Source organism: Xyrauchen texanus, chromosome 8 (assembly GCF_025860055.1).
Source record: "Xyrauchen texanus isolate HMW12.3.18 chromosome 8, RBS_HiC_50CHRs, whole genome shotgun sequence".
Lineage (NCBI taxonomy): Eukaryota > Metazoa > Chordata > Actinopteri > Cypriniformes > Catostomidae > Xyrauchen > Xyrauchen texanus.
In genome coordinates this window covers 30,673,064-30,692,101 of record NC_068283.1, presented here as the reverse complement: position 1 = coordinate 30,692,101, position 19,038 = coordinate 30,673,064, and the positions used below count along the sequence as shown (strand labels likewise).

Genomic DNA, 19,038 nt, shown 5'->3' with positions numbered 1-19,038 from the left:
AGTAAATGGTAAAACGTTTTTGGAGGGTTTACTGTCAACCATAACAAAAAGATACCATGATAACAAAATGTCCGCCAAATGCTACAGTTATTATAACTGTTGTTGCCATGGCTTTTTGTAATGAAAATGGCGAAACCTAGTGAAGTACGCTGTTCGACGATTTACATTTATGACAGACACGCTAACTAAACGATTGTCCACCTTTTATTCTTGTCCTTTGCTCTTAGTAACAGCAACACAAACAACTACCACACGAAGATAATAGTCTAGTATTAATTAAATAATAACAATAATAATAATTTAGATGCTGTTTACCTAACGGTTGTGCTTCTGTCACACCCTAAACAAACTTTGAGAATGTCCTCCAATATACTGTATAATATACGATATGATCAGAAACTAGAAGGTAAACTAGATTTAATGAAAAGGGTGAAAAACTTATTGCTTGTCTAGCCCCTGATCAAGTGACCTAAATGATGAGTTAAACCAACATTAAATTAGTTATATAATATCTATGATTATAATTAAATATTAAGAATTATTTCAAATGTTATAAGTAAAAAACAACACAGAAGAATTTATTTTGAGGATTATTTATTCTTTTTTTTTTTTTTTTTTTGGGGTACTTTGTCATTTTTGCTGGAGTGTTTGCCCCAAGCCCCCCTTAATATCTGACCCTGATCAAAACGTTGTGTAAATAAGACTTCCCAATCAGGATAAATGTGGCACATATGACTGAACGTTTTGTGATTTTGTGTTAAAGCCATAAAGCTCTCAGACAGGACAAATTAGATCAGCAGAATTAAGACTATTATCAGACCAACTTTGAAGTCCTAAACAGCAAATAATAAGTGATTAGTTTAATCCATCCATTTTATTTTGATTTGATTGTTTGCCATCTTCAGAAAATATCAGTACAAGAGTGGACACAGTTGAATAGTAAAAGTGGCAAGCAATAATAGTTGATTTCGAGTGTCTCCAAACTAACTTAGCACAACAAAACAATTACTACATCCTGCCAAATGCTAATGGCTGTTGTCATTACTCAAAAGAGAAAAAACGTTTTTCAGTATATGCCCTCATTATATTGACTGCATAAGTTGCTGTTGACGAGTCTGAAGACAGTTAATGAATAACTGATGAATATCTTTTAAAATGTAACATAATACCTGGCCACAGAGTTCCCCCTGCATGGTATTGGTTGCAGAAAACTGTCGCCCAGGCAACAGGACAATGATAAAAAGAGATACAGCCCACTTGTAATTTGTGTCCTGCTAAAATAAACCACTACTTCCTTGTTCCTCCAGCAAACTCAGTAGTCTGTTATTCATGACCAGGACTCTTAATGGAATGTGTACACAAATGTAACATCTAAAAAGGGATATTTTTTGTCTTCCTGTCAGGACAAATTTAAGATCTAATCGGGAAGATGAGAAGAATGAGTGTCTTCCCTCAGAATGGCACTACTCTGAGAAACCTGGGACTTACTGCGAATGAAATCCAACAGGAAGTAGAGAACAGTAAGCCATGTTTTTGTCTGATATGGATGGTGGTGCATAAATTGGACATATAGGGTTAAATAGAATTGATATTGTGTGACAGAAAAGGATACAGAATGAATAAGCTATGTTGTGTTTAGTAAGACAGCCTCTTCTTACATGTGACAACAGATACATCTGAATTGGTATCGGATCTTGTTGACTTGTCAGCCAGAGCCAGAATTCAAGCCATACGGTCCTTGCCTATGTCATATAATGAAAGGAGAAGGATCAGGTTTAATCTTTATACACACAATATGGATTTCCTGTAATTCTATCTTTTCTCTTAAATTGAATTTACACTTTCTTCAACAGGAGCAGAGTGGTCTCTGTCAAACTCTCAAAGAACATTCTCCCTGTGGACTGTAGTCAGCAGGTCTTGCGGGTAAGAGGATTAAAGAGAACTACACCACTACACTGGCTAAATGTTGATACCACCTTCTAGTATTGTAGTCTAGGGCATACACAGGCATACGCCATATGCCCACCTATCTTTCTTAGGATTTTGCTTATGCCCACTTATAATAAGTAATGATACGTATGACCACACCATTGAGTGAATTGTGTTTATTATTATTTTTAAAAGTGTACAGAGATTATAGGCATTTTCCAATCGCCATTTTTGCGCAATTTAAGGGCACTTCGAGAAGGGGACGCCACTCGAAGGGTCGTTCCATACAAAATTAAGAAAGTAAATTTTTTCACAAAGGGCCCTATCACAAGACTTTTAGTGATGGCTACATTCAAACTCTTAATGTCTCTTAATATGATTAATATCATATTACGAGAAAAAGGCGCAACCGACCGCAGCAAAAGGCACACATAAAAAGACATTTGATTGTTTGTCCAGCATCTGTAAAGTGTATCAAAAACTAGCACAGGTGTCATAACATGCAGTATTTTTTACAAAATGTAATTGCATAGGTTAAATTTAAATGTATATATTTAATTAGAAGGGGGCAGTGGTGTAGTAGTGTCATATAATGACATTCTAGAGAACTGTGCTCACCTTTGAGATGAATTGGAAGGCCAACCACCAGCCAGACCCCATTTCCCAACATCAGTGCACAGGGTTGGGGAGTAACAGAATACATGTATTTAAAATACAAAATATAAGTAACTGTATTCCACTACAATTACAATTTAAATCATTGGTAATTATAATACAGTTACATTCAAAAAGTATTTTGATTACTGAAGAGATTACTTTGCATTTTATTTTCATTTGTTTCATTTCATATTTAGTCCTTTCAGATAGAAAACATTTATCCATATAAATGATGCGATCCAAAGTGAATTTGAACAGCGGTGAAACACTTTCTTATGATGTTACATTCATACAAGCAGACAGAGAAGTAAGTCTGAAGTAAGTTTGGAGCAGAAGAAATAGAAATAAACCTTGTGTAAATTGTCAGCTTTTCGCTAAGCTAAAATACTATTTCTAGCCATTTTACATGCAGGTCTTACCAGACACGATCATATTTTTATAATCAAGAAAATTCACATTGGATCATTATTTCTTTTTTCTAGTAAGACCTTTAATATTAGGGCAAAAATCATATTCTTGATCATTTTTGTATTGTTTTCCTGTAAAAATATCTAAAAATCCTTAAAACAAGATCAATTTGATTTGACTTGTTTTTGAAACAACACTGCATAAGATATTTAAATTTATCAGAGAATGTATTTTTAACATGTGTATTTTGTCTTGCTATACTGACAGAGTTTTTATAGTCAAAACAATGAAAAAAATCTACCAGTGCTGAAGAAGTAATCCAAAGTATTAAGAATACGTTACTGACCTTGAGTAATCTAACAGAATGCATTACAAATTACATTTTACTCTGTATTCTGTAAACTGTAGTGGCAAACATTTCAAAAGTAACCCTCCCAACTCTGTCAGTGCATGCATGACCTGATGCTCTGAATGGAAGTGGAAAGCCTTCCCAGATGAATAGAAGCAGTTAGGGAGAACCAACTCCCCATTAATGCCAATGATTTTCAAATAAATGTTCAAAATACACTCAAAGGTGTGGTCTTTAAAATTATAGCCCTTAAGTAGATGGACACCCACTTTCAACTTCTGATTTGATTATGTTTCAAATTTAAAGTGCTGCATGCATCTCTAACAGAGCCTTCTCTTCAGTCCTTCCGCAGATTTGGTGCTATCCTGGCATCAGCTAGGCAACATTTGGTTGTATGGCAAGGCACTCTAAAGGAGATAGGGGGCAGGTTTGGCACATCCGTCCTCTCATACTTCCTGTTTCTTAAATGGCTGCTGAAGTTCAACCTCTTCTCCTTGATCATCAACTTCTGCCTCATCACAATCCCCCAAATTGTGCATGCACCCAATATAACTAGTGTCACCGGGTTCAGAGGTCTTGAGCTCCTCACTGGAGTTGTGAGTTGATTCTAAATACTACACTCATTAAAGGGGTCATGACATGCCTTTTTTATTATTTGAATATGTTCCTTTAGTTTTACTTATAATATTAGTAATGTTTTTTTACACAAAAAAGGTAATGTATTTGTAAAACATGTTATTTTCCACCCTCATTCTGACCTTCTGTCAGAAACGTTCTGTTTTGGTGCTGCATATCCTTTAAGACTTTACAGTAAACTCTCTCCTTGCCATGTCACCACTCAACACTGCTGGGTGGAACTGAGGAAGTGATAAGGTAAAGTAGGCATTGATGTGTTGTTGTGGGGGTGGTCAGATACATATATCTATATTAGTGTGACATCACAATGTGGAGTAAGTAGAGAACGAGTCATTTTGGCAGCTTGGTTTCAACCAAAATTTGTTTTGCAGTGAGGAGAATGTTTTGAGTTCTGAAACTTACAGTGTGTTTTTATAGTGCAATGACCTTTTATGTGTAAAACGATCAAGGAAAATTTGATTCCTCATGTCATGAACCCTTTAAACAAAACTTTCACTATCAAGATCTGTCGCATTTGGAATGAACTTCAATGTGTGTCCATAGGGTTCTTTCAACCAGACAGTGTTGTTCTATGGTGGCTATAATGGTGAGGTGATTGTATCCAGTCCAGCCTACAACATGCAATTGTCTTATTTTTTCACTATAGCTACATATCTGGTGTTGTGTGGCGTGTCTCTTATCTACAGGTAATGTATTTAGTGATACACTAGGTCAAAAAAATCTAATGCTTTAGATTTACTAGTTTTGTAGTTGGTTTTATCTTGAATGCATTTGTCAGCATGACTTCCTTATTTAGTTTTTACACATTCCCCAGACTGCTAATGTGAAATATTTCACATTTGAATGCCGTATGGAAATTGTATGTATTTGTTTACAGATGTTTAAGTCAATGGTGTATGGGTGTTGTCCAGAAAAATATGATTGTGTTTGCATGTTGTGACAGCCTTTCCTTAAAATGGTCACCCAGACCAGTAGCAACCACTAGAATCTTGACAGAATTAATAAAAATGTATAATGAATATGTTTAATAATAGAGACAGGGTACGAGGATAATATTGTGACTGATGCAAAGCCAGTAAGCACTATGAAATTAATTGTTTTTCACCTCTTCAGCATGTCCAGATCCTTTCAGCAGAACTTTGTGTTTGAGTCAGGACCTGTCTCTGGGGGAGCATGGCGTCTGCTGTGCAGCTGGGATTTTAGTGTCATCAATGAGAAAGCCATACAGAACAACAAGAACAACTTCGGCATTCAGCTGAAGGTTCATACCTGACAATCTTGTTGAGATCATCCTTCAGTGTCATCCCTTGTTTACATTGGCTCATTTTGGCTGTGTCTTCCAGGAGTCTTTATCAGAAAGGTTACAGAAGAACAACACAATGTCTATGTCTGAAAGGATAAAGCATCTATCTCTCAACCTACTCTCCTGGCTCCTCTCTTTAGGACTTGCCCTAGGTTGCTGTGCAGGCATCTACTTCTTAGGGACGAAACAGTTGGTAAGTTCACAAATGTGTTATCACAGTGTGCTTATGGCAGTTTTGCATAATATTTTTAGCACAGCTAATTTAAAATGAACTATTAGGACTTGGTGAACTACAAACACAGAGGCTGTTTTTTCAATGTGCATTCTTATGTGTTCTTACATTCTCGTGGACTCATTCGACGTCATAATCTACTACCGATGTTCAATTATAATACTCACCAATGCAATTAGCCAGCAGCATATCACCCTGCAGCACTTGTCTGTTTACCTACTGAAGCTAAGCAGGGTTGGGCCTGGCTAGTACCTGTATGGGAGACCTAGGGAAACTAAGGTTGCTGCTGGAAGAGGTAATAGGGAGGCAAGCAGGGGGTGCTCACCCTGTGTTTTGTGTGGGTCCTAATGCCCCAGTATATTGATGGGGACGCTATAATGTAAAAGGGCACCGTCTTTTGGATGAGACGTTAAGCCAAGGTCCTGACTCTCTGTGGTCATTAAAAATCCTAGGGCACTACTCATAAAGAGTAGGAGTGTAAACCTGGTGTCCTGGCCAAATTTGCTCTCTGTGTTCTCCTCTCCACCAATAGCTGGTGTGTGGTGGGCGCACTTGTGCATAATGGCTTCTGTCGCATCATCCATGTGGATGCTGCACACCACTGGTGGTGGTTGAAGAGATTCCCCCAATTTGAGTGCCTAAAAATGTGCTTGAAAAAGGTAAGGAATTAATTCATTAAGGACCAAGAATGCATAGGATGTGTTCTTGATCAGGCTGAATATTGAGGATGTGTCGGATGGTGACTTGTGGGCAAGAACCCATTTGAAGTCCCAGAAGTCATAGCTGCATGGTGGCAAATCAAGGAAGTTTTGTGTTTTTCCACAAGAGTTCCCTCTGTATGCTTGAGAAAGTCTGATGGCTCATGAGAGTCATCATTCGCCATCAACATTTGTTGTTTTGTTGGGCATCATTTTAATAAAGTAATAAACACATTGAGAAAACAAGTGTTAAACAGGCTTTATTCTTTTAACGTATCACCTGTCACCAATGCTGTCACTCGTGTGTGATAATGCCAGTATCATTCTTCCACTGGCTACAAATGTGCTGGGAAGGTCAATTGCACAACAGTAAGATTGCAGCACATCTCAAAGCTCACAATAGATGCGTTCTACGTACTGCTGTCCTTTCTAGTTCATTCTTCCAAGGTAGCATGGTAAGTCTGTTCTCTGCGTTCTTAGCATTGAGATACACCTCGAGTTAAATTTCTTTCAATTTCAGTTGAATTGAACGCTGCTAAAATCTATTCCTTTTCTACTTTCATTCTTTTTTGCCTGCATTTACCACTCTTGTTATTCTGTTGTGCTGCAGACATCCAGGTTGAATTACGATCCAAATGATTTGGTTGCTGAGGCATCTACTTTGCTTCTGCCTGTGGTTGTGTCTCTCATCAACCTGATTGTGCCTCTTCTCTACTCCCTAATTAACAAAATGGAGCATTACACCAACTCACGGGCAAAGATTTACATCAGCATCATAAGGTGCGATCTTTGCTATAATGTTACAGTCACCACTCCCAAATAGAAGCATCAGATTTCCTCAGCTGATCTCACCATTGTGCCATAACTTGTTTTGTTTTTTTGTGTCCCTCCCCCCCCCCTCCCCCTAGAAACGTTGTTTTAAAGATGTCCATACTTGGAATTCTTTGCTATTACTGGCTGCATTTTGTGCCTACGAGAATCTCAGTAGGTGGACAAAGATATTTTTGTGTTAAAGGTTGCTAGTCAGCATGATTATGTATCTCTTTGCCCTAGGTTGCTTAAAAGCTTGTGTGTATTGTAATTTTTTCTTGATCTAGTGTTGGGAGTCCTTTGTGGGCCAGAGTGTGTATCGACTCCTGATAACAGACTTCATATTCTGCCTACTTGGCACTTTCTTTGGGGAATTTCTACGCAAGTGAGTCATATTAAGGAAGTCAAGTATATTTTGGTTAAAAAAATATTCTATGGAACATTAACTCAAAACCTTAACTTATCAGAGCTGGTAAAATTTAGTTACTTTTTACTTACCACTTTAGCAACATAGGTCAGCAACTGCAGGAACTGCCACATAGCAGCAACCTGGGTTTAAGTGCTTTGTTTAAAGTAAGGGTCCTTACACAATAGAGAATGTGCTGATGGAGTGTCTGATGAATGCATACAATCTGCAAAGAGCCGGTTCAGTTTTGAAATCAAGCTGTAATACAGTAAACTGGATTTCCAAAAGCACAAATTGACTTGCCTTTCTGAAATTCTCATTGGTCAACAAGTCTACAAGTGCGTCGAAGCACCTTCCACAAATAATTCAATGGATTCACAACATTCTCTGATGTACTGTAATCTCTAGTGTGTAGGCGCTCTTATGTGGCAAAAAACCCCCAAAATGCTAGATGTAGCGCAATGAATGGAACCGAATGCAGTTCTTGAGACTTGTTTTTATAAGTTACAGTTCTTTTAGCACTGCGCTCAGTGATACGCACTGCTGTGGTCAATGATGTAGAAAAAAACAATTCCAGAAGAGTGCAGATGTATGCAAAAAACACGTTCTGTGTGAATGCCTCCTTACAATGTGGATAGAGGAATGTGCTCTCTGTAATTCTCCAGATATTGGTCGCTCTTACTTAGGATTAACCAGTAACCTAAGTTAGACGGCCAGATCATTGTTGGGATGAATCCTAATGATAATACACTTTTAATAAACCCATCTTCTTCAACAGTTATGTTTGATAAATAAAAACTATTTTGTAGCTTCAATGTTATTCCAAAGATTAATTATAGGTTTAGCAAATAATAAATTCATTTTCCACTTTGTTCTAGATATGTTGTATTAATAGACTGTGAGTAATTGGTTTGCTTTACAGTTCTATTCATGAGTATACAGTGGCTTATTCCATATGATATAAATAACTACTGATTGAGTCTGAAACAATATATATATATATTCACTCTTATTTCACTTTTTCAAAATTGCTAGTGTAATTGGAACCACGTGTGTCCAGAGTCTTGGCGTCCCAGAGTTTGACATTGCTAGGAATGTACTTGATTTGATCTATGCCCAGACACTGTCTTGGTAAGCCCATATTGATATATCTTCAGTTCTATAAGCATATACTGTATACCCTTTCAGCTGATTCCAGTCTCTTTCTCTGTTTTCTGTCACTTACTGTCACCCCAGGATTGGAATTTACTTCTCCCCCCTCCTTCCAGTAATTCAAGTCATTAAACTGTTTATAATTTTTTACGTGAAAAAGGTAAGCGGCGTTACATCTCTCTGTCCTTGTAGCCGAGATCATATAGCATGTACTGGTCTGGTGAGAACTTTGTCATGTCTTTTGGTTCCTGTTTCAGATTAGTCTGAGTATAAACTGCCAGCCTCCCAAACACACTGGCAGAGCTGCTCAGATGCAGACTGTCTTCATCGCCTTACTGTTCTTCCCCTCATTTGTGGGTGCGCTCTCCATGGTGGCATACACAGTGTGGAGGTGTGATACTTAATCTTCTTCCTTATATATTATTACTTTGTTATAATTTACCCACCCTTATGTTGTTCCAAACCCACATGACTTACTTTAGAACACAAAAGGGCAGAATGTTTAGGGTCTGACAGTCATTCAGATACTTTAATTTTATTGTATGGAAAGAGATGCAATGAAAGTGAATGGTGACTGAAGCGAACAATCTGCCAAACATCGGCTTTTGTGGGACAGAGAGAAAGTCATATGGGTTAGGAAGAATATGATGATGAGTACATGATAATGGATTTTTCATTTTCTGGTGAACTGTCCCTTTAAATCTTACATTTGCCTTGCAGTCTAAAGCCTTCAGGTCAGTGTGGGCCCTTTCAGGGGCTCGACACCCCCTTCATGGCCATTGTCATTTGGACTGATTATATTCGGAACGTCCCAGGAACCAATTGGGTCTGGTGGATTTTCGCAAATGTGCTGAGAAATGAGCTCTTCTACTATTTGATTGCCTTCATCATCCTGTAAGGCTAAAAGCGAGAATACTCGCTTAATACTTAATGCACTGTTAGGCCATAGGAAAAGTCTATTTCTATGCCCAAATATTAAAAAAAGTTCAAACTAGGCCTTTGTTTTTGGGCAGATCAGATATTAAAGTGTGGGGTCACATTTTTCTTTGTTCCCTTCTCTTTGTTCTTTCAGAGTCATCACTTATTTTCTGTGGCAAGTCACTCAGGGACGGAAACAGCTAATCAAGTCTCTGAGAGAGCAGATTGTAAATGTGAGTGCTGAGGTCACTGAACAGCCCCAGGCCTGCTCACTTTTGCATCCAGTGCACTTAAGTCTCAAACAGGGTGAAATATATATACACACTACCGGTCAAAAGTTTTGAAACACTTGCCTGAACTGTTTCTCATGATCTATAAATCTTTTGATCTGAAGGCGTATGCTTAAATGTTTGAAATTAGTTTTGTAGACAAAAATATAATTGTGCCAACATATTGATTTAATTACAAAATAAAAATTTTATTTAAAAAAAAAGTTTTTGAAATGGATGACTTGGACCAAATAATTAAGAAAAGCCACTAAGTGCGCAGCATATAGACGGGAACTCCTTTAGTACTGTACAAAAAGCATCTCAGGGTGATGCGTAAAGAAGTTGGTTGAGAAAATGTCTAGAGTACATTTCTGCAAAATCTAGGCAGTGTGTGGCCACTATGAAGATGCTAAAATATGACATAGTTTTGATATATTTTTGATATATATTTTTGTCACAACATAATTCCCATATTTCCATTTCTATTATTCCATAGTTGTGATGACTTCACTGTTATTCTAAAATGTGAAGAAAAAAAAATTATAATAAAGAATGAGTAAGTGTTTCAAAACTTTTGACCGGTAGTGTGTGTGTGTATACATATATATATATATATATACACACATATACATATATATACATATACACATATATACATATATATATACATATATACATATATATATATATATATATATATACATATATACATATACACATATATATATACACATATATATATATATATATATATATATATATATATATATATATAGATAATAGTTTTATCCTTTGTAATTCCTTTCTTTTTCATCTATCTGTCAGGAAAGAAAGGACAAAACATTTCTCCTGAGTAAACTACAAAATATACAGGAGCAGAAAAGGGAAGTCACATCATTCAGACCTCAGGTAAGTGTTTGGCACGTGTTCTGTCTGTTTAGGTGTCCAGGTCTAAGAGCTGTTCACAAGAATATGTACAAGAGCACAACGAATGGAACAGAAACCTGGTGTTTTGAAAAGTTGTAAAAGTTCTTGAAATTAAGCTTTCTACCATACAAAGCATTCTAAATATGAGACGGTCCTTCGCAGGATGTGGCTGAACAGTCAAAAACTTTATCGAGGCTTAAAACCTGATTGTGAAGATTTCTGTTCACAGGCATAAGTTGGTTTGTGCATTTCAGGTTCATTCTAAGAAAACGACAGACAGGCAAGCCTCAGTTACAGACAAGGGGGCATCGGAATCCCACAGATCACCAAAGAGTTCACAGAGACAGGAGAGGGCAGGCACAAATAGAAGAGTAGGGCAGAACAAAGATGCTCCACCTAAGAGGTCACCAGATGCTCTGCTCCTGCCTCCAAAACCCAAAGCCTTGAAGGCAGGTCAGGGGCGAAACCTGAGGCCCAGAGGAAGTGGTCTAGGAAGAATTAGAGAGCGAGGTAGACTGGAATGCTGGGTGGAAGATGAGACATCACCACAATCCTCCAGACAAAGTAGAGATCAGGGTACTTCAGTTCTTCGAAGGCTTCAGAGAAACCCCAGAATAGGGCACCAAACCACTGAGGATACTCTATAGCCAGGGGTGCCTTCATTCACCACAACCACTTAACAGGCAGGGAGCACACCCAATCCATCTATGCAGCAGGCATCAGAATCACTTAGAATAATACTAGCATACTATTCTATACTAGTAGTTACTTCAGCAGTATTTGTACTGTGAATAGAATGCAAATCTTCCGTGTGCATAGAATTCCCGGATGACTTACTGCACTACATTTGGCAAAATATGCAAATATGTAGCATACTTTTTGTTTAACCGTTTATCGTTGCATATTGTGTACAGTTTTATATAGTCTCTAAAAAAAAAATTTGGCAGTATATAGTGCATACTGCATAGTAAGCAGTAGGTATTCAACATGGTCTATATTTAAGTAAAACCTGTTTACCTGAAATTCCATCTCATTCCGTCTAACTGGTGATCTGTAGAAGACAAACCTTGAAGGCAGCTAAAATGGACCTCTTAGGACACAAAGTATGTAAAGCTGACATTAAAGGTGCTGTAAGCAATTTTTTTTTTCATGGTCAAGTATGCAAAAAAAAATCCTAATCCCTTAAAGATATTAATAATATAAGTGTCCTGAGATATCTCACTGGTTTCTGTGATGCTTTTCACCTGTCAATCATCTTGCTCGTTCTCATAGTTTTGTGTTTGAAGTGGATCGAGGCTGTGATTCATAATGTTTGTCAGTTGAGGGTGCTATTGTGCCACTTTTGAATTTGACAGCCACAGGAACTAACAATGCTGCTCTTTTGCTCAGTTTTGGTCTCAAAATGATCTTTGAAGGGCGGGGTTTTAGAATGAGGAGGTGTGGTTAATTCAATGGCTCAGTCAAGTGAAAGCTTCAGAACGCTTAAATCGCTTACAGCATCTTTAAATATTTGCTCTCTTTACATCTTTAAAACCAAGTAGTGGGAGAACACAGATTTCATTAACTTGAAAGCATTTCTAACATTCTCAGTCTCTCTGATCATTTAAAACGGCATATTCCATTATTTTTATTACTTAGGAGTTTGACCAGGCACCACATTTCAACTCAAACTGGATGAACACTCTCCCCTTGGATATGTGATGACACGTTCTTCTCAGATTATTTTATTCAGTACTGGCCTTTTTCTGTAAATATTGTATAACACTGCTATTCAGAAAGTTCTAACTGTCATTGGATGGAAAGTGGAATCATTTGGAAACATCAACAGTGATGGCACAACAATGATATTTTGTTCAGCAGGTGACAGTAGTTTTCCTCATGCTATGTGGGCAAATTACTGTAGTCGTCGTACAGTTTGTCAATATTTTACTTTTAATAAATATCCTTATACATAGGTGGCACAGCAGACTGTTGTTTCTGAAATTTAAGCGTTATCCTTGTAAATATCATCAAATGTATATTTTAATAAATATTTAAATAGTGTTGTGGGGGAAGAGTATGCTGAATAAAAAGAACTGCAAAGCATTGTTTTAAAGATAACATTATCAATTTTATTGTGAAAAAGTTGTTGCTTTTCATACACTGTACAATCAATAATTTAAAAACAAAATGTGTTCGTTGTTGCAAGAATAATCTGATATCTGATCATTCTTTATGCAAGTTATTCAGCAGCTTTTAGCTTCAACCAAAGGAAAATAGTGTTTACAATTGTGTCCCTACTGCTTCACCAATCACATTTATTCTGCTCGCACAGAGACCACCTTCCTACAACACCAGGGGGGTCTTGTCATGCTTGACTGCCCACGGTTACACTTAATAGGAACATGTTATGTTCTATATATATATATATATATATATATATATATATATATATATATATATATATATAGAACAACATTGGAGGCTTTAGATAAGAGGAAGAACACTTTACAAAAAAAAAAACATTAAAATTGAACTTCCTAGCTAAGTCACATATTTTCTTTGCATCATAAGGTGTGCATTACAAAGAATAACAACCACTGCTCTCAGACGAGAGGCTCAAACTAATACCTACAGATTCTGAAGATGCCCAAAAAGGAATAAAATAACTTATTTGTAGCATTTCCTTTAATGTTTTAAAGGAATAGTTCAAACAAAAATGAAAATTCGGTGACTAATCCCACACCATTTTGTTGTTATGAACCTATATGGCTTAATTTCTTCATGGATTTACACTTGTCACCATTCGTTTTCATTGTATGGAAAAAAGATTAAAAGCAATTACAGTGAATTTAAGATAATATTCTGCCCAGCATATTCTTTTGTGTTCATCATATGAAAGTCAAATGTGTTCAGAACAAACACGAGGGTAAGCTAATGACAGAATTTTCATTTTTGGGTGAACTATCCCTTTAAGGGGGAACGATTCTCAGGTGAGTAACACCTTCTGTGGATGCTTTAAATTTAACGACACCCACTGTGTACACAACAGATGGACACTAATATGCACAACTGCTCTAAAAGGAAGTGCCAAGTTCATTTATATGAGCTCTGGTGACTGCAAAAGGCCCGTAGCAAATAGATTATAGGTCAAAAACAGAGAGCTTGGAGCTATCTGGGGAAAGTTTAAAGGCCCCCTGCTGGCAGCCTGTTGCTCAGCCTGGTTTAAACGGGCTTCATTGGGCAGGTCTGCTGCTGGAGGCTGGGGCTCATCCCTGAGATAAGGTGGAGAATAGAGAAAGGGACAAAGAGCTGTTCTCTGGTGCTATGAAAAGAAATGGCAACTAGGGGAGCGGCCTAGGGGCGGGGGATAGTTGATGAAGTGAAATCTCTGGAGATCTGAGAGGAGCATCCATTATTCAACAACCTTGGATCATCAGACCTGAACGAGATGCACAGTTGCTTTTGTCAGGATTTGACACCACAGGGAGAAGTATAAAGGACGTATGTAGATTAAAACAGCGGTTAACATTCTACAACCAACAAATTCTAGCACTGATGACGTCACTTAAGTTTGTGCTTGATATTAAGACGCAAGCTTGAATGGGTTCGAAATCCTTCATTGTGACACTGTTTCAGAATAACTATATAGAAACCATGCTTTTCTGTATGTGCAGTTAAAAAAGCTTCAAGCAAAGACCCTTTAGGCTTTGAACTCATACAACAACACTGAAAACTGTAACACACGGGCTTTGAAATCATGGCACATTTTGAGGGTGAAAAAATTTTACCTGGAAAGAAGGGATAATGGAAAATAACGAAAATAACTAAAATGGTGCTGAATGTGTTGCAGTGCTTGATTCTGAATGAGGGAATTAGGCATCTGATAGCCAACAGGTTGGCCGGTTTACTGAACTCAGGTGTAATTGCATACATTATAGGGACAAATTATTGTAAATGTGAAGAATGCTCCACAAGACATGCAGGAAAAAACTTGTAAAAGTGAGGAGGGCTACAAAGAAAAAAGAACTCTCAGCCAACAATGTCCCCTGAGCAAGAATTTTCTGTATCTATCTTAAGAGGGACCATTTAATAATTTTCAGGATCTTCAAGGACTTTCCAGCTAAGAGAGATGGTGACGTGTCATGAAGTATCCCTGTCTGCCTGGAAATGCTTGTGCTCTCGCTCTTGGGTTCGTAAACAATCAGTGGTCCCATTTTCATAGTCCACATTCAACAATATAGTCACTATCTTGTAGAAGCCATTGTGCAGAATTGACCATTTTAGAGACCAACCATTTGCAGTGCAAATAAAATTTTAATACATCAGTTCAGAATTACGCACTACAAGTAATTTTGCACCGGCCCTCAAACACTCATTTTTAAGCATGCAAGACCATGTGACCCTTAGAGATACTTCAGTTTTTGTATGGAGAACAGGCCCATACAAACACCATAAAGGAGGAACAACATTTGAAAAGCACAGTATTTACTGAGGATGTACAGTATGTGCGAAACAATGTGAACACAAAACGTAATAAGTCGATAAAACAACTTCAAAAGAGGCCTCCTCACCAGAGGAAAGCAAAATGTCTGTTGACTCTCCAACTCAGGGGTTTGTTCTGCATTAATTCCCCAGCAGAGGGAGCTAGTGCAGCAGGAAAACATGCAATCAGTGGTCACTGGCTCAAAATCAAGGAGTCTGATGAACAGCTGACTTTTGTCATGGTCTGCGAGTGAGAAATTAAATGGGTCTGAATGTGCCTACGGAGTGTACTGCAGCAAGGTGGGGGAGAAAGTGTAGCTGTCCCTGGCAACAGGAAGTTTGTTCACAACCTGTTCTGCTACACTGGGAAGTGCCACATCGACCCGGCCCCTATGTGTTTGCCTGTGTGCACCGGTGTTGTAAAAGGGAAGGGATGGCCTTGCCCCGCCCCTATGCCCACCAGCTAGGATATCTTACAGTTGTTCCTGGTGCAGTTCTGGGGCGGGCTCTGAGGTGGCCGAATGGATTTTGAACGTTTGAGGCTGTTGCCTTTGCTGCCTCCAGCCGCGTTGGCCAGCGAGTAGGACCGACCGTGCATCATGACAGCATTCATGCCATTCGCCATGGAGAAGGACTTCAGATGGCTTTTGATGGCCACAGGAAGTGGCAGCTTATCAATAAGGTGCACAGGGGTGCAGGATACAATGGCACGGCAACACAAGTCCTGTAGACTGAATACTGCAAGAAAAACACACATATATTTGAGTTACAAGACAAAAGACTGAGATCATAACATTTTCAAGGTTGAACAGTTAATACAACATATCATAAATAAAAAGCAAAAGCATTTCCCAGTGGCTGCCTTGATGCATCTACACACTGAGATCATATTTTATTCTCTTTACAGAAGTAATGAGAATGTTTTAAATTATTCAACATTCCCTCAGCAGATGTTAATTCACTCCCAGCATATCTTTTCAATTAGAATCAAATGGAAATGACTAGACTCAACACAAGCCTGAGAGATGGAAGTTTCATTTAAAGGGATAGTTCATCCAAAAATGAAACTTTATCATTTACTCACCTTCATGTTGTTAGCCTCAAGCGCAATTCACACCGCAGGCGACATCGTGCCACAAAGCAACTTAATCACATTCATTTTCAATGAAGGCGACATGAGCTGCAGTAACTGTTTGAACAGATATCGTCGCGGCGAGCGACAAGACAACTAATGGGCAATAACAATAAAGTGACAGCAGAGGGAGCACCCACCAGTGACACAGATCGCAGAGTGTAGCAACACTCGGTAAAAAAAAAATATATAAATCTGTGGAGGACGATCTGTTCATATAGCAAACAAATTTGAAACAATGTGTTGCAATCAAGTTACAAAAAGATAAAGTGAGATACTGCCATATTGAAAGTCTACATCAGCAGCATTTCCTGCTCTCAGAACTGCAGGATGCTGTTCTGCTAAACAGCTCATTTGGGGCACTTCAGAATCTCATGGGAAAATCCCACAACACAGTGGAAACAGACAGAGAAAGAAGTGCTTCACTGAAAGCTTTCTGCCTCTAATTACATAGCTCTGGATGACATTCAGTTTGGTTTTCTTGAACTAATGGAAAGCTCTGCTGATCATGGCAGTCTTGCTGCATCACCCAGAAGTCGTAGAAGCAGTAGAAAAGGCACATGGTCTCAATAGGGAAGCTAGGGTGAGGAGGGCAAAGGTTTCCACTGTTTTTTGTGGTCTAAAATACCAGGAAATGCAGTTTTGGTCTTTTTTTTAATTAATTTGAAACTACAGAAGATGGGAAACGATGCAGAAGTTGGGATTTGGATCAAGAAATTATGCAAGATATCCAATATCTAGAGATCAGGATTGCCAATGGCTGACATAATGGTGTTAAATAAATAAAACACTTTAATGATTTAGCATAGGAGATGCATTAAATTGCTGAGATTAAAATATGAATTTACAATTATGTTTTTTAGTATTCACTATAAATTTATAAACACTATTAATTGACAAGGCTGTTTGCAGATTTTGGAACCAACACAAGGGGAAATACAACTTTGTTTGTTCGCCTAAGGCCAATAAAATCAATATGGCCAAATATTGGCCACTAGTTATGATGTTAGAATTTGCCTCTTAATGAACACAAGAATGTACACATGCTCACCCGAAAAGAAAGACTCACCTCTATTGGGCCTCCAGAACTTCTCCATACCGTGCCTCATCAGCACAATGCGCGAGAGTTCAGTAAACGATTCAATGACGTTAAAGTTGCAGAGAGGACTCACTTCAAAAACGTCATGCCGTTCTTCTCTGCGTATGCCCGCGCCTGTTCTGTGGGCACCTGCCGTTTGAATGCCAGATGCAGCCGGTTACCCACGAGAATACGAGGTACACCGGGTGCATGCTTAGGAAAGAAACAAAAAATCGGTTTAGAAAAGATGGATGGGAGGAGAGAGAGAGATAGACAGAAGACAAGAAAGCGGGAGATACACAGTAGGGCACAGATATGACAAGCCTGTGCCCTCCTGTGTATCTGGGTATCTCCCACTTTCTTGTCTCTCTCGTCTTCTCTATTCCAGCGCATAAAGAGCACTCACACATCTTAGTTGAACTGGGCAATGAATGTGCCAGTCTTCCACTGTTGTGCAAGTCAGTCAAATCTGACATTTTAGTGAGACAGTCTTGAATAAGTCATGCGTGTAATTATAAAACTAAATCATTATCTTAAATCCACATTATTGGATTATTGCCGAACACTAATCTTTATTTCCTATACTTCTGTAATGTTTTCTGTAAATCACTGCATAATGCACCCTTCCAAAGATCAGCAATGTTAAAGCTAGTTTTGTGATGAAATTACTTATTCTGAGTCAAGTCACAAGTAATTGCAGCAAAGCCTCAAGTATTATAATATTTACCAAAGCAGATCAAAAGCCTGCTTCTGGTGCCAACTAATACAGTTACTCTATCTGTATCTTTGTTCAACTCTTTGTGGAGCACACATGGTTGAAAGCCATTCAGAATTTAATTAAGTAATTTGTCATTTAAAATTTAATATGAGGAGGAATTAAAATAGATTAAATTCAAAGAATATCATACACACAACATTATAGGGTATTTCAAGAAACCTTAGATGATATTGCTGTAATAATAAAAGTTTCAAATACAACCAATATAATTTTTTATTTAATTTACATACATTTCATCATATTTAAATCAATTAACTTTTATTTTATGGGCTAAGGTTGGAATAACACATCTCCCAGAATTATCTAATTTACGAAAGTCTTCAAAATGGACCCAAACAACAAGAAACAGGTTTTCATGTCTATTTGTTTGTGTTGACCAAGCAAAATTAAATTCCTCCCATTACAAGTCAGTAAATTCCTCTTCTTGTCATGCCAATTCAAACTCCAAATCAACATCCTGTGGGCATGGCCAATTCAATTCAAAAATTACAATTCATGAATTGAAAGGGAGCCAAATCTTAAATTCTGAATTTTGCCCAACCCTGGCAGAACAGAAAGAAATCTTCATCCATTCAACAAACACCCCCATCACGCACAGATATTCTCACACATATCCACCTAAATATACAGAAACAACATACAATGCTCAAACCAAACAAAAAGGAAAGAAGAAAGAGAGGGAGATGGGGTAGTCTACAAAAAAAGAGGGTTGCCGTGAGAGAGGATATCCTCTCTGAATATCAAGCACTGGGCCAACAGCAGCACGTGGAAAAGGAAGGGGCGGATGTAATCTGAAGTAAGTGTGACACTGCGTGTTGTGGTACGTGTCTGGGCATTGCTGATCTACAGTAGGTCTCAGATGAGACCTGGAGCATTAACAAAATATACATAT

At 38.0% G+C, this 19,038-nt stretch overlaps 2 protein-coding genes across 2 annotated transcripts in view; one reads left to right on the top strand and one right to left on the bottom strand.

The window, feature by feature from the left end:
- The first annotated feature begins 1,310 nt into the window (after positions 1 to 1,310).
- tmc5 (transmembrane channel like 5) lies at positions 1,311 to 12,964 on the top strand. Its single transcript, XM_052131994.1, has 17 exons — positions 1,311 to 1,520; positions 1,671 to 1,773; positions 1,854 to 1,923; positions 3,685 to 3,939; positions 4,523 to 4,665; positions 5,093 to 5,240; positions 5,323 to 5,475; positions 6,823 to 6,992; positions 7,121 to 7,196; positions 7,310 to 7,407; positions 8,464 to 8,559; positions 8,665 to 8,740; positions 8,838 to 8,971; positions 9,301 to 9,474; positions 9,653 to 9,731; positions 10,593 to 10,676; positions 12,333 to 12,964. The coding sequence occupies exons 1-17, from the start codon at positions 1,430 to 1,432 to the stop codon at positions 12,393 to 12,395; spliced, it is 2,013 nt and encodes a 670-aa protein (XP_051987954.1). The 5' UTR covers positions 1,311 to 1,429; the 3' UTR covers positions 12,396 to 12,964.
- A 139-nt stretch (positions 12,965 to 13,103) lies between these two features.
- Positions 13,104 to 19,038, bottom strand: part of rab40c (RAB40c, member RAS oncogene family) — a 30,757-nt gene continuing 24,822 nt past the window's right edge. Inside the window, 3 exon segments of the mRNA XM_052131995.1 lie at positions 13,104 to 15,896; positions 17,360 to 17,470; positions 17,473 to 17,581. Coding sequence (XP_051987955.1) covers positions 15,622 to 15,896; positions 17,360 to 17,470; positions 17,473 to 17,581 — 495 coding nt within the window. The 3' untranslated portion in view covers positions 13,104 to 15,621.

What these genes read in the sequence shown, in the direction of transcription:
- tmc5 (XM_052131994.1), top strand. Translation starts at nt 1,430, where the DNA reads ATGAGAAGAATGAGTGTCTTCCCTCAGAATGGCACTACTCTGAGAAAC. An exon ending in TCTTAGGGACGAAACAGTTG is followed by an intron (nt 5,476 to 6,822) that starts GTAAGTTCACAA and finishes GTTGTGCTGCAG; the next exon opens with ACATCCAGGTTGAATTACGA. An exon ending in TATGCCCAGACACTGTCTTG is followed by an intron (nt 8,560 to 8,664) that starts GTAAGCCCATAT and finishes CTGTCACCCCAG; the next exon opens with GATTGGAATTTACTTCTCCC.